At 53.8% G+C, this 13,881-nt stretch overlaps 2 protein-coding genes and 1 long non-coding RNA gene across 5 annotated transcripts; 2 read left to right on the top strand and 1 right to left on the bottom strand.

Annotated features, from left to right (window-relative positions):
* The first annotated feature begins 1,760 nt into the window (after positions 1 to 1,760).
* Rnf224 (ring finger protein 224) lies at positions 1,761 to 4,089 on the top strand. Its single transcript, NM_001399328.1, has 2 exons — positions 1,761 to 1,916; positions 2,231 to 4,089. Exon 2 carries the CDS (start codon positions 2,232 to 2,234, stop codon positions 2,700 to 2,702), a length of 471 nt encoding a protein of 156 aa, NP_001386257.1. The 5' UTR covers positions 1,761 to 1,916; position 2,231; the 3' UTR covers positions 2,703 to 4,089.
* A 250-nt stretch (positions 4,090 to 4,339) lies between these two features.
* On the top strand, positions 4,340 to 9,882 carry Slc34a3 (solute carrier family 34 member 3). Of its 3 annotated transcripts, NM_139338.3 has the most exons (13): positions 4,340 to 4,383; positions 5,121 to 5,244; positions 5,502 to 5,588; positions 6,189 to 6,317; positions 6,399 to 6,542; positions 6,617 to 6,728; positions 6,816 to 7,011; positions 7,163 to 7,252; positions 7,366 to 7,453; positions 7,533 to 7,700; positions 7,913 to 8,029; positions 8,105 to 8,229; positions 9,260 to 9,880. In NM_139338.3, the coding sequence occupies exons 2-13, from the start codon at positions 5,160 to 5,162 to the stop codon at positions 9,722 to 9,724; spliced, it is 1,806 nt and encodes a 601-aa protein (NP_647554.2). In that variant the 5' UTR covers positions 4,340 to 4,383; positions 5,121 to 5,159; the 3' UTR covers positions 9,725 to 9,880. The 3 variants fall into 3 exon arrangements, with proteins under 3 accessions (NP_647554.2, XP_038960178.1, XP_063139151.1); XM_039104250.2 differs by lacking the exon at positions 4,340 to 4,383 and having other exon boundaries at positions 5,073 to 5,244; positions 9,260 to 9,882; XM_063283081.1 differs by lacking the exon at positions 4,340 to 4,383 and having other exon boundaries at positions 5,073 to 5,244; positions 5,478 to 5,588; positions 9,260 to 9,882.
* LOC120101506 (uncharacterized) lies at positions 6,977 to 12,380 on the bottom strand. Its single transcript, XR_005502050.2, has 5 exons — positions 12,224 to 12,380; positions 10,315 to 10,368; positions 9,409 to 9,523; positions 7,568 to 7,722; positions 6,977 to 7,078 (listed from the first exon to the last, which is right to left on the bottom strand). It is a non-coding gene; the product is annotated as an uncharacterized LOC120101506 (long non-coding RNA).
* Between the last annotated feature and the right edge of the window lie 1,501 nt (positions 12,381 to 13,881).

The raw sequence follows: 13,881 nt of genomic DNA, 5'->3' as shown, positions 1-13,881 counted from the left end.
TACCAGGGGCTTGTTTGGGAGAGGGTCCCAGTCTGGACAACTACTTTTGCCCATAAAAAATACAAATACAGGGGTTGGAGATTTAGCTCAGTGGTAGAGCGCTTGCCTAGCAAGCGCAAGGCCCTGGGTTCAATCCTCAGCTCCGAAAAAAAGAAAAGAAAAAAATACAAATACAATCTCCACAGCAGGCTCCCAGGCTCTGTGGGATCTTGATCCAGAGGCTGCCTCATGACATCCATGATTTAGGGACCTTGCAGGTCTCAGTCTGCCCAGGGGCTTGTAGGTGGTAAGATGTCCACTGCCCTGGGCCAGTTCTCTGTACTCCCTAAGACTAAAGCTGAGACAATAAACAGGCTAACATTGAGTCACAAGGCAGGACACATGCATGACCCTGCTGGGGTCTAGAGAAGGATCAGGTTGGAGGACTGTGGGTGGGTGGTGCTGGTGTTACAGGGAGTGGGAGCATAGGAAGCAGGACCCAGAATCCAGCCCTGCCCAGTGTGAGTCACCTCCCAGCCTCAGCCAGGACACATTTCTAGTTTCCCAGAAAATGTGCGTCCTACAATCTAGAGCTCTGTTGCATTCATCTTTTGAGTGATCTATACTAGGCCTTGAAGCTGAGGCAGGGAAGGGCGGAGGAGAGTCCTCTCGTCTTGTCTATTCAAGCAGTGTCTGTCCAAGCAGTGTAAGGTGTCTATTGGGGGCTTGTATGGGATGTCAGAATGGGAGTGTGTGAGGAAGCCAACCCTGGCAGCCCGGTGTTTCCAGGGCAGGGCAGATCCACACACCACATGGAGGAGAAGAGCTGGCCTCACAAGACAAACAAGTCCTCCTGAAGTTGCCATCTCCTGATGCGGAGACAGGTCATGTGAGAGGGAGGCTAGATGTGTAGTGTGTCTAGGTCTCCAGGTATGGGCAGGTAGGTCATTGCCCTGAGTCTCCTTTCTGAGTTCTGTGTCCCCTGTTCTAGTAAAGGCCAGTACAAGAACCTGTTTGACCAGTCTTAAAGGCAGACTGCCAAGGGAGTGGGTAAAAATGAGTAAAGAAGGGTTGTCCTGCCCTTTGGCTTCCTCGTGGCAACCTCTTGTGCAGTGCTAGGGTCCCTGACAGCACAAATGGTTCTCCCTAGTTCTGCAGGTCTTCAGTCCCATCACGGGGAGCACTGAGCCCACTTCACTGAACTGCCTCCCTGGACTATTGCAAAGGCTGGGGTTGGGGTCTGTCTGATGGGCAGTCAGTGAGGAGGTGCTTTTGATGAGCAGGGGGAGTGCTTTGGGGATGATGGGGTGTGGGAGGGAGATCCTCATACTCTGTGTTCAAGTGCCACCTCAGCGCCAACGGGCTGGCTACTGCCTGGGACGTCACAGAGTAGACCCAGGCTAGGGAGAGAAGAAGACGGTGCTGAGAAGTGCCACGATTTATCAAGAATGTGCACCCTACTCTGGAGCTGCTAGTGGGTGGGGGCAGGCTCCCTGAGGCTGAAGAGCAGACTTCACTCAGGCCAAAGTGGGAAGATAATACTGTGTGGGGATCAGACAAGAGGGGTGAAGACTGAGCCTAAGAGAAGAGTACAAGAACAGGGAGGATATAGATGCTGGGGACAGCAAGGCCACTGAAAGGCAAAGCCAGGTGTCTAGGTGTTACAGGGCAAAGTGGTCTGGCAGCACCCATTATGCAGGGGGCTGGCCCACCCTATCTCCTGCCCAGTGGGTGGGGCATCAGATCCAATTGCAGGTGCTTTGTGGCTGAAAGAGGAGCCCACTCTAGCTTGATGCTGCCACCACCTGCCTCCTGCTGCCTTGCCTATGTAGATAGTAATGCGAGCCCAAGGAGGGAGCCGTGAGGTGTCCAGGGTCCCCACCCCCTCCTCCTACAATTCTCTAGCTTGGAATAGCTTTCTGGTGGAGCGGATGCAGGTAAGAGAAGCCTATGGTTCAGGAAGGCTGCGGGTGGGAGTAAGCAGGAGGGGCCACCAAGGGGGTCTCGATGGTGGAATAGAGTGCCATTTCAGTCAATGGTCACAGAAACAAGAGACATGCCCAGACTTTAAGACAGCCCAAGACCACCCACCTTCCCTCCAGGTGTGTAGGCACTTACTTTCCCATGGCCTTGGCTTCTGTCTTCCCGGGAGGCATTCTGGAGGCCAGCATGGGTCCAACTGTCATATAGGTGGGTAGAGGTGAATTGTAGCTTGTGCTGTTGCTCCGTTGGTCCCTCATGCTGTCCTCAGGATGCTGCAGCCTGAAGGTCTCCACACCTTAGAGGAGGGGGCGGCCCTGACAGCCTCACGGAATGACTGCATCATCTGCTACTCTGCCTACGACCTCTCAGTACACTTGCCTCGACGTCTCTACTGTGGCCACACCTTCTGCCAGGCGTGCATGCGGCGGCTGGATACCCCAGCCCATGAACAACACTGGATCCCCTGTCCACAGTGCCGGCAAAGCACCCCTATGCCCCGTGGAGGGGTGACCATGTTGGACTTGGACCTGGCTGCCTTCTTGGCAGTCAAAGCTGAACGGGAACCATCAAAAATAGAGTCCAGGCCCTCTGTCCCCCTAAAAGTCAGCACTACTATCACTCAGCAGCCAGCTGGACTCTATCCCACCCTGGGCCCCCAACCCCATTTCCCTCAGCCTCGACACTGTTGCCGGGGCTGGGGAAGACTATGCTGGTATCCCCCTGGGAACCCCGAAGTCTGAATTCTGGCCACCCCCACCCCTACAGAAGAAACTGTGCTTAGTAGCTTGCCTACTTTGGAGCCACTGATCATACACAGTGCAAACAGAACAGCTGCTAGCAAGATGACTTTCCTATAGTGCTATGTGACAAACGTAGTGTTGTCACTCAGGAACATTTTGGGCCATAGCCTAAGGTCAGAGTCAATGGCCATGGTGCCATAAGACTCCGCAGTAGGCTGGTGACCTCCCATTCTACTGGTCTAGATTTCCATACCCCAAAGTAGCTTGCCTTTGTTTGACTAGCCAACATCCTGCTGCCTATGCCTCCGTAAACCCAGGACTCAGAAGGACAGGGTCATACATGGTTGTATGTGAGAATGGCATTACAGCAGGACTTCCTCTTTATAAACATCCAGAGGTATGAATCAGGAGGGAGGGCAAGTTACCTTCTCTCTCCCTGGCGTCTCATTATTACTGACTATCTGACAATGGCCACTGAGCTCCTACCATGAGTCAGGCTCTGTTCTCAGAGGGTCTGAGAGGGTCTGCAGCACGATGATACCTCTTTGACAGGTACCAAGGAAGGGTGCCATAGAGAGCTAGCTCTGACAGGGGTCTTGACTGAGATCTCACGGCTCATTATCCTATCTCAAGACTCTCAGCTTCCGTCTACCACGGGTGACGATAATACAGAACTTTCGGTAGGTGCTAGAGGTTACAGATGATTGAAACCAAGGCCAAAGCTGTAAGCCTCTACCCTTGTAGGAAGGAGCTGTATTCAGGAGCCCCTGGGAGGAGCCTCCTGGGCAGTGGGTGTAGGATTGGAGGAAAGAATTTGCTGAATAGACATTGAGAAGACTCCTTCTCTGGGCAAAGTCCCTCAAACAGCTGGGGACAAGGCTGAGCAGTGAGCAGAGAAGGGTGCTTGAACTTGCAGGGCCGCTAGGCAAATAGCCTCCAGGAGAGCGCCCAGTCCTCATCACAAAAGCTGGAAGAGGACTGATCCACAAGAAGGAACATTTCACAGGCACTTGCTCAACTGGGAAAAGATACTCAGTAGAGCTCACTTCCTTAGATGCAGATAGAGGCGTTAAGTCCTGGACCCCCTGCTGTGCTCCGCAGAAAGCTCTTCTGGATCCGACCCCACCCTAAAACTCAGATTTGAATCTGCTGACCTCAGAGCTTGGGTGCATTCCCCCACTGAGGAAATCCATCTTCCACACCCACTTGGTGCAAAGGGCTTCTCTCTTGTCTCTCTCAGGTGCAGGGATGACCATGATAAGATTTGCGGAGTTTGCAACACGGAAGGAGAAGGGCAACTTTCTCTGGGGTTTCTAGGCAGCCCCAGCCGGAATGACAGCATCCTGCCGGGTGGTGTAGAATGTCCATTAAATGTATCGCATGCTTACTGGTGGCTGCAGCCTCTAGCTCTATTTTGCTCCTGGCCAGATGTTGCTTGTCTCTGGAAGAAGTTCCATCCCAAGAGAGTTGGGCTGGGGGCTCAGGACTCCTAGTCCTAGGATGACAAAGGTCTGAATAAGGCCTTGGGCCAGGCAGGGTCTCCCTTTGGGGAGCCCCAGCTCCTGGGTAAACATTAATGGGGCTCCACACAGCAGGTCATGTGCGCACCCGACAGATCTTTGACCTGCAGCTGTTCCCGCTGGGCCTCCTCCCCGCTGGTGCCCCCTCACCACACATGCAGGTAGGAGCTCCGAGGACTAGACCAAGCTCTAGGACACTAAGCCCACAGTTTAGTGAGCATCAGGTCCAGGGTTTGGCCAGCATTCTGAAACCCCAGGACCTTAGGGCAAGTGAGTCTAAAGGCAGGCTGGAGGTAGGGGACACGAAGGACCTCTGGGCCTGAACCCAAGCACTGAGGAAGGGGCCAGGATAGACTAAGATTCAAAGAGTTCCAGACCCAGAAGCCCATGGAGCCAGGGCTGCCAGGTGGGCCCTGACGTGGGTAGGGGGCTCCCAAGGTCTGCTCCGGTCTGGTGGGGGGGGGGGCTCTTATCAAGCAAAGACGTCACTTGTTTGGTATCAAATACCAAAGTCTAAGCTGGACCATCTGCAGTGTCCTTACTGACAATTGATAGGCAAAATCCCAGGGTTCTCTAGCTAGCCAGCACTCCAGAACCCTGTACCCTCAGTCAGTTGTCAAACTTCCTTTCAGCAAAGACCAGTGAGGGACCTGGGGAGCCAGTGTCCCGTTTCTTCTGCTCCCTGAAACTAGACTGGGCTCATCTGATAACCACCGGAGGTCACCGTATCCATCTGTCTGTGGTCAGAGGGAAGGGAGAGACCTGCAAGATGTGGGGTGTGGGGGAGAGCTGCAGCTGGGGTTTCAGGTCAGGGGCCTGACTTTAGCCTGCTTGTTGGGATAGAGAGTAGAGTAGGAGGAACAACCAACCCGTAACTTACCTGCCTTGCCCTCAGCAGATCTAGGATTGGGCCTGGGTCTTCCACTTCTTGAAATCCATGCCGAATTCCCTTGCTGGCGACCAGGTCCCCAACCCTACTCTGGATGCAATTGGCCTGGTGGACTGGAGTCTGAGAAATGCAGGTATCAGGTATCCCTGGGTTCCTATCTCTTGACAACTGCCCTAGGCAAAAATGAGATTTCACTAGCTTTCTTCTTGAAGTTGAGTGGTCTCTTCACACCTTTAACCTGAGCCAGACTCATTGGGCCCATTCCCCACCCCTGCTTCCGTACTTCACCCATGGCCCTTGCCCCCCGCCCCAGCCCACTCCCCTCTGACTTTCTTCTGTCCTTCCCCTTGGGAATTCTATATACAGCCCTACCTGACCTGACCCCTGCAGGGACCTCTGGTTCCACCCCAGGCTTAGAGGAGGGAGGCACAGACCCCTGGACCTTCTCTCAGCTGAAGAATACTGACCAACTCAAAGGTAGGATGCGGGTGTGACACAGCATGCAGGCAGGCCCTGGTGTCCCCTTTCCCAGCAGAGTATAGTCTGGGACTTGAAAGATCCCACCTCCTAGAAACCTACATTAAAATGCTTGAGGAGGGGCTGGGGATTTAGCTCAGTGGTAGAGCGCTTACCTAGGAAGCGCAAGGCCCTGGGTTCGGTCCCCAGCTCCGAAAAAAAAGAACCAAAAAAAAAAAAAATGCTTGAGGAAACCTTCTCCCAGCCACTTGTCTTTCTTTTGTTCCCTGTTAATGGCTCGGGTTCTGTGACTCCCCCTTCAAGGTCATGGAGTAGCCATATTGCAAAGGAGCAAAGGGGGACAGAGAAGGGGACTCCGTCTCTGCCCTGGGGGACTAATGCAAGGGGGAGACGTGGGTCCCTGCCCAATGGGACAAAAGGGACACCCTGTGCTCTGCCTGAGAGGTGACAGGAAATATGGACCCTGTTCTCAGGGAGCAAAGTGTGTGTGTGTGTGCGTGTGTGTGTGTGTGTGTGTGTGTGTGTGTGTGTGTGTGTGTAGGGGGATGGTTGCTAGGCAGTAGCTGGCTGGTCAAATATAGTCCTATCTGATGTCCGTAGAGGTTGGCACAGCCAGCAAGCTGCACCAGGTGGTCAGCGGCTTCCTCAAGGCATGCGGACTCCTGGGAAGCCTCTACTTTTTCATCTGCTCCCTGGACATCCTCAGCTCTGCGTTCCAGCTACTAGGCAGTGAGTGGTCAGGCAGGAGGCCAGGGTGGGGATGGGAAGTCAGTGTTTTACAGCCTGGTTGCATCTCCCTGTGGGGGACAGGCAAGATGGCCGGAGACATTTTTAAGGACAATGTGGTGCTGTCCAACCCTGTGGCTGGCTTGGTCATTGGTGTGGTGGTCACCGTCCTTGTACAGAGCTCCAGCACATCTTCCTCTATCGTGGTCAGCATGGTGGCCTCTAAGTGTGAGTGCACCTCTCTTTCCCAGGGCAGTGGGGGGTGGGGGTGAGCAGGCACTGTTAAAATGGTACCCCTACAGTGCTGACTGTCCAAGCGTCTGTCCCTATCATCATGGGCGTCAACGTGGGCACTTCCATCACCAGCACTCTGGTCTCGATGGCACAGTCAGGGGATCGGGATGAATTTCAGAGGTGAGTAATGGCTAAAGAGCCAGGCTGGCTCTGCCTTGGCCTCCGTGGAGGCTGCTCAGGCAGACAGCCTGCCCTGTGTGACCGCAGGGCCTTCGGCGGCTCGGCCGTGCACGGCATCTTCAACTGGCTCACAGTGTTGGTACTGCTGCCACTGGAGAATGCCACTGCGGCACTAGAGAGACTGAGTGAGCTGGCCCTGGGTGCTGCTAGCCTGCAGCCAGGGGGGCAGGCCCCCGACATCCTCAAGGCACTGACTCGACCTTTCACACACCTCATCATCCAGGTGAGGACAGATGTGCCGGAGGAAGGTAACTGCATCTGGCTGACGAGCAGGAGGCAGGAGCCCTGTCCTGGATTGGGACAGAAGAGGGTTTAGCTTGTAACAGGCTGAGGGAGGAATACCAACGCCTAATTGTGCCCTCTTTGTCTACCAGCTGGATAGCAGTGTGGTTACCAGCAGCATTACCAGCAACACCACTAACAGCAGCCTGATTAAGCACTGGTGTGGCTTCAGGGGGGAGACGGTGAGGTGCCTCTGACCCTATCCCTCATTCGACCTCTGACCCACTTGATTATGAGCCTTATGAATCTCTGTCTGCCTGCTGTGAGTCTGGCCTGAGTCCTCCCTATCCCTCAGCCCCAGGGAAGCAGTGAGGAATGCGACCTCTCGGGCTCTTGCACAGAGAGGAACAGCTCAGCATCTCCAGGAGAGGACAGACTGCTCTGTTAGTACCTCCCCCTGCCCCACTCCTACCCCGCTTCCTGCTCTGACTCCCTCCTACTCACCACTCTCCCCTGCCACAGGCCATCACCTGTTTGCAGGCTCAGAGCTCACAGACCTGGCTGTGGGCTTCATCCTGCTGGCAGGTTCGCTGCTGGTGCTCTGTGTCTGTCTGGTCCTCATCGTTAAACTGCTCAACTCTGTGCTGCGGGGTCGCATTGCACAGGCTGTGAAGACCGTTATCAATGCAGGTGCTGTGAGGGTGCCCCGGGCCTGGGGTGGAAGACCAGGTAGGGATTTAAGAATGACCCAGCACAGGGGTTGGGGATTTAGCTCAGTGGTAGAGCGCTTGCCTAGGAAGCGCAAGGCCCTGGGTTCGGTCCCCAGCTCCGAAAAAAAAAAAGAACAAAAAAAAAAAAAAAAAAAAAAGAATGACCCAGCACCCCACCATGCACACCTGCAGATTTTCCCTTCCCCTTTGGCTGGCTCAGCGGCTACTTGGCCATCCTCGTTGGAGCAGGCTTAACCTTCTTGCTTCAGAGCAGTAGTGTCTTCACGGCAGCCATTGTGCCTCTCATGGGTGAGCCAAAGTGAGCAGTGGGCTTAGGGTTAGGGAGCTGAGCTGGGGCCTCCTGGTAACCCCTCATTCTTCCAGGGGTTGGGGTGATCAACCTGGAACGGGCCTACCCCCTCTTCCTGGGCTCCAACATTGGCACCACCACCACAGCCTTACTGGCTGCCCTGGCCAGCCCTGCAGACACGTTACTCTTCGCAGTTCAGGTACTGGCCTCAACCATTTCCCTGTTCACAGTGCAGTCCAGGCTGGTTACCTATCCAGCTCTCCTTGGGCTCCTCAAACTCTGACCACAGGCCGCAGCTCCCCCTCTCAGACCCAGGGGGACATTGCAGGGACCACACAGCCCGAACCTTAGCTCTTCCTTTCCAGGAATGACCCGTGGTCATCTCATGCCCTTTGTCCCTCTAACACTGGCAGCCCCCCAGATCCCCCTGCAGGACCCCTGCTCCTCCAACCCCTTCACTGTGTCCCCCTGGGGTATCCAAGTGTGATTGTTTGATGCACGCCTGCCATGTGACTCTTGCGAAATTCCTGCTCCTCCATATACCATCCTCCTGTCTTCCCAGACGTCCTGGGATGCTCGACTGTGCTAGCTTCATCATGCCTCCTGAGCTGAGACACGGGTTCTGCCTCTACGTTGTCTCTTCCTAACCCCAAATCTCCGAGCTCTGTGCCTTAATCCTATCTCTGTGCCTTAATCCTATCGGAGCTCAGAGTCTCTAAATCACCCAGTCTTTGGTGCACTGCCCTGACTCTCGATTCCCTCTGCCAGGACAGGATAAGGTTCTGAAACCTTGGGTAGCACTGGCTGCATCTGCATCACCCGCTCACATCTTTGTATCCACCTCTGTATCACCTTTGTCACTCAGACCCTCCCAAGCCTGCACCACCCCCTCCCAGCCCTCTAGATTGTGCTCATTCACAGAAAGGCCGTGTGTTGTGTTCCCTGCCAGCCTCCCATTGTCTCTGATAGCAGCAGGGATGTGTTAGCACACAGGTGCTGGCCTCTGGCTCCTAAAATGTGGGGGAGGGGAAATAATGGTGACTAGGAGCCTACTCTGGCTGGACTCTGCTGTCCTAAGTGGTCTGTCTGAACCACTCAGCAGGACACAGCAAAAAAGCTTCAGACTTGACCAGAGTAAGAAAAGACATGGTTTCTAAAGATCCCAGAGCCCAGGTGACTTATGTCATCCAGTCCAAGCTCCTCAGCCCCTCACCCTTCCGGCCTTCCAGGTTGCTCTCATCCACTTCTTTTTCAACCTGGCTGGCATACTGCTGTGGTACCTGGTGCCTGTCTTGAGACTGCCAATTCCATTGGCCAAGCGCTTTGGGGACCTGACTGCACAATACCGCTGGGTAGCCATTGTCTACTTACTACTCACCTTCCTTCTGCTACCCCTAGCAGCCTTTGGACTTTCCCTGGCTGGGGGTTCAGTGCTGGCTGCAGTGGGGGGTCCTCTGGTGGGGCTGGTACTCCTTATCATCCTGGTTAATGTCCTGCAACGACACCGACCATCTTGGTTGCCTCGCCGTCTTCAATCCTGGGCCTGGCTGCCACTTTGGCTCCATTCTCTGGAGCCCTGGGACCGCCTGGTGACTGGTTGTTGCCCCTTCAAGGCCTACAGCAACTCCCATATGACCAGCAAAGTGGCTCACTGCTATGAGAACCCACAAGTCATAGCTTCTCAGCAGTTGTGAGAAGTGGGTGCCCATCAAAACCCAGTTCCACTAGCTTCGGGGCATTGGAGGCAGGAGAAACCACTGGCCAATCTTCCCTGGGGCTGAGTGGCAGGGCTCCACATGGATGTTTTAGTCTCTGCATCCTCTCCTTTTCAAATAAACGAGGTTACTATTGAGGAGTGTTGACCTTCTCTCCTAGTTGCGGTTGCCTGAGAAGGTTAGCTATTCCTGTGGAGACAGCCAAGCAGCGCCATGCTGCCCCTAGCGGAGACTCGAGATAAGGGTGGTGTTCCTTAGTCACATCCCCAAGCCCTGCGGTTTGTTTCTTCTGTGTTGGCTGGTGACGGCCGGATTATAGGAGGCCTTCCAGCCGAGAGCTGCCTGGGAAGGCTAGGCAGGACAGTGAGCCCAAGTTCATGTCGAGAGGGAGCCTGAGATCCGCCAGCGATGGGTGTGAGGGAGCTGCAGTTAGTATAGACTTTTACCGACTTGTGCAAGAAGCTTTGTGTCCTGCCGGCAAGCCCGGTCAGGCATCTTTCCCTAGCCGCCAGGGGGCACCCTTCCTCCTGCCGGGATCCTAAACAGCGGGTTCAGATTAGGCACCCTACCTTTGCCACCTTGGTGCCCAGACTTGTCCAGGTAGCCTTCTAGGACTTGCCCATCTAGGTAAAAAGATATAAGGCCTCGACACCATTTTCTTCGCCTGGGTGCTTAAGAAAGGACTTGGGAGAGGATGAGCCCTGGTTGGGGCTCCTGCCCTCCTCCTTCTTGCCTCTTGCTGAATGGTCTGGTTTTCAAACTGGAAGGTTTGTCCTACAGCCAACGGGTAACTGGACACCAGATAAGAGGCAGAACCCTCTCACCACCTCCTACAGCTTAAGGCTGTTCACAACTTTAATCCTACCCCTCCCATACCACCAAAGAGAAAGCAACCCAAAACTCAGGTACAGGTTATAACAATCAGACCCACAGTGGAGCTGACAGGGATCCCTTTTGGTTTGTCCATTACAGCTTTCAGGCATTTGACAGCTTGAAACACGATCCTGTCATCTGCAAAGCTAATGAACCAGAACTAGGTGATTGAGTTACAACAAACAAAGCCCTCCAAGTTTTAAGTTGGCCAGTTTGAGTTGGCTGATTTATAACTATTCTTGCCCATATGTGGCCCACAGGACATGTTGGTGTGAATTTTCTTGGCCTGAAACTTTTCCTGTACCCCCAACCTCCAGGTTTGCCTAGCTAGACTCTGTGAGCCAACAGGTAGACAAAGCCTGGAGGCCCCTAGAGCCTTCCATTTATTGCCCAAGGGTTTTATCCTTGTTGGTGTGTGTGTGGTGTGTGTGTGTGTGGTGTGTGTGTGTGTGGTGTGTGTGTGTGTGGTATGTGTGTGTGGTGTGTGTGTGGTGTGTGTGTGTGGTGTGTGTGTGGTGTGTGTGTGTGGTGTGTGTGTGTGTGGTGTGTGTGTGTATGGTGTGTGTGTGGTGTGTGTGTGTGTGGTGTGTGTATGGTGTGTGTGTGTGGTGTGTGGTGTGTGGTGTGTGGTGTGTGTGTGTGTGTGTGTGTGTGTGTTGTTTTGTTTTGTTTTACATCACTTTAGATTTGTATGTGTGAGTGACTTTTGGTTGCATTTTATGTATGTATACCACTTGTGCCTGGTGACACTGGAGGTCAGAAGGTGTCAGATCACCCAGACAGAGGAATGGTTGTGAGCCACCAAGCCCTCTGCCACAGCAGCAAGACCAATAACCGCTGAGCCATGTTCTTTGTATGTCTGATTCCCTGCGGTTCCCCCATACACATTGTAGGTGCCTCCATGGTTCTTTTAGAACATCCCAGGCCCTCTTTGTCCTTTACTGTTACCTAGGTTCTGTGCCATTCCCTACCCCCCAGCTCCTAGGCTTCCTAGGCCTAAAATTTACTCTGTCCATCAAGAGAATTGACTGAGCCAAGGACTTGAGGGGTGAGCTCCAGCAGGGACACAGCAAGGTCTGTGCACTGTCACTTTGGTTCACCCACTCTTGTGACTGATTGAAGAGTGCTTTTACACAGCCTCATGGTGTCCTCTGATGTTCTAGAGGAGGGGCGGGGCCGAGCTTCCTCTCTGGAAGACCTACTGAGGGAATGAATCAGTGAGACCTAGTCCACAGGGGAAGCACCTTGGCACCTCTCCTTCCGGGGTGAGGGGAGGCCTTCCACAAAAGCTGACCACAGGGTCCTTTAAGGCCACAGAGACTGTCTGCCTGCTGCTCCTGCCTGGCAGTAACGCACCCTCCCACTGGGACCATGGCCACCAGTAAACAGAGCCTTCGTTGTGCAGCCTCCAACAGCTGCAGGAAGGAGGGCAGGCACCCAATGCTTCCATGGCCCGTTCTGCCTTCTTCCCTGCTCTTCTGGCCAGCTCTGGGCACATCCTCTCAGACTCTAAGCTCTAGAACCTCTTGTTATACTGGGTCTTCTTTCCTCAGGGCACAGGGGAATCCTTGATTCCTAGTAAAGACCTAGAGTATCCTCCCCTACCAGCTGTGAGGAGCCACTGTCCTTGGCGGCATGGGGTCCTGGCATTGTTGTCAACAGAACTCAGCCCCACCCCCTTCCTGAACTATCCTTCTGGGGAAAGGGCTAGACAGGACTGGCACACTGGCTAGTACAGTAGATATGAACAATAGGACCACATCTTGTATACAGCAACGGGATGCTGCTGCCTAGGAGATAGGACTCTGCTTGTCCTGATGTTTTTTTTTTTTTTTTCCTTGTGACACGGTTGGTACTTAGATAACACAACCAACAGCGAGGTAGTTCATCTCAAAAGCGTACAAAAGCCTGGTAGCTAGACTGGGACAGACCTCACAGTGTAACATCCCTTTAAAAAGTTACAAGTCCGACCGAGAGACTAAGAACCGTGTAATCCTTGCACTCTTGAGTTCAAGGCCAGTTTGAATTCCAGGTTATATGCCGGAAGACTGCCTCGTATAAGCAAGGGCATAGAGAAACTACCAACTAGACCATTTCATGGGCAGAAAGATATTGGGGACCAAAATGTCAAGGCCATTGGTGGGGAGCGCAAATGGAGGAAAAGGATTGATTTGGAACTACTTGCCTTCGACAGAGGTAGTTGATTTGGGCGGGAAGGTTAAAGTTAAGGTGAACAGAAATCACCTAAAGAGATCAGCTCTTCCCGTAAACAGAAAGCTTTTAAGTTTGTTTACCCTGCCACCAAGTCCTTCTGTTTAAGACAATGTCAGCACAGTCATTTTGGGGATAGGGGTGCTTTGGACCTGATACAGGGAAAAAAAAAGTATAAAGTACATATAGATAGATGGATGGATGGATGGACGGACGGATGTATGTATGGATGGATGTATTGTTCTCCAAGCAATTAATTACAGGACAGGGACATGCACACGTTTGTTTGTTGTTCCCCCCTCTAACAGTCATGGCCAGGCATGCCCAGCCCTGTAGTCTCCATGCAGCTCTCGCGAACTTAGAGCTCAGGCTCCAAGGCGACGGGCTCCAAGCCAGCGGGTTTCCACAACAGCTAGTGCGGCCGAAGGGGCGGAGCGATGGCCCTCCCAGAGTGAGAGGGCCCTGCGCCTGCCCAGAGAGTCCCGGGAGGGCCCAGCGACTCCGCCAGAGCCTATTATTGCTAGAGTTTCAATTCGCCTCAGCTTCGAAGCTTGCAAGGTGTGTCTTGGGTGGACCGCAGTGCCTGAGGCTCCTTTCTTTCCCCAGCAGCAGCTGCTAGACCTTCCAAAGCCGCCCGAGCCCAGAAATCTCTAAAAGACGCCCCCGCCCTCTTGGCCGGAAGCTGGCTTTCCACGTCCCGCCCGCGCGCTGCACTGCGGCGGTTACCAGGACGCCAAAACAACGCAGCCAATAGTGTTAGGCTCTCGGAGTGCTCCCAGGAGGCAGCCAATGGGACTGCAAATCAATCATTTGAAAGACCCAATGGATTGAGCACTGCGGCGCCAGGGCGGGGATTGTGATAGGGAGAACCCCAGGCAGGACTGACCAATAATGAGCGTAGATCGTTGGGAGGGCAGGTCCTAAACCTCTTGATTGACAGAAAAATAGCCAATGAAACAAAGGCACTTCCTGGCCTCGTTCTGAAGGTCCAATCCTGGGCTGGCGAGGGCGGGTCATAAGAGGTATATAAATGCTGGCAGAGCGTCGGTTGT

This window comes from Rattus norvegicus, chromosome 3, assembly GCF_036323735.1.
Source record: "Rattus norvegicus strain BN/NHsdMcwi chromosome 3, GRCr8, whole genome shotgun sequence".
NCBI classification, from domain to species: domain Eukaryota; kingdom Metazoa; phylum Chordata; class Mammalia; order Rodentia; family Muridae; genus Rattus; species Rattus norvegicus.
Note: the sequence above shows the minus strand (reverse complement) of the source record. Positions and strands in the feature narration are given on the sequence as shown.

Bases quoted from the DNA above. Each gene is read 5' to 3' on its own strand.
- Slc34a3 (XM_063283081.1), top strand. From the start codon at position 5,160: ATGCCGAATTCCCTTGCTGGCGACCAGGTCCCCAACCCTACTCTGGAT. The intron at 6,729-6,815 runs GTGAGTAATGGC...GTGTGACCGCAG, and splicing joins GATCGGGATGAATTTCAGAG to GGCCTTCGGCGGCTCGGCCG. The intron at 7,701-7,912 runs GTGCTGTGAGGG...GCACACCTGCAG, and splicing joins GAAGACCGTTATCAATGCAG to ATTTTCCCTTCCCCTTTGGC.
- Rnf224 (NM_001399328.1), top strand. From the start codon at position 2,232: ATGCTGCAGCCTGAAGGTCTCCACACCTTAGAGGAGGGGGCGGCCCTG.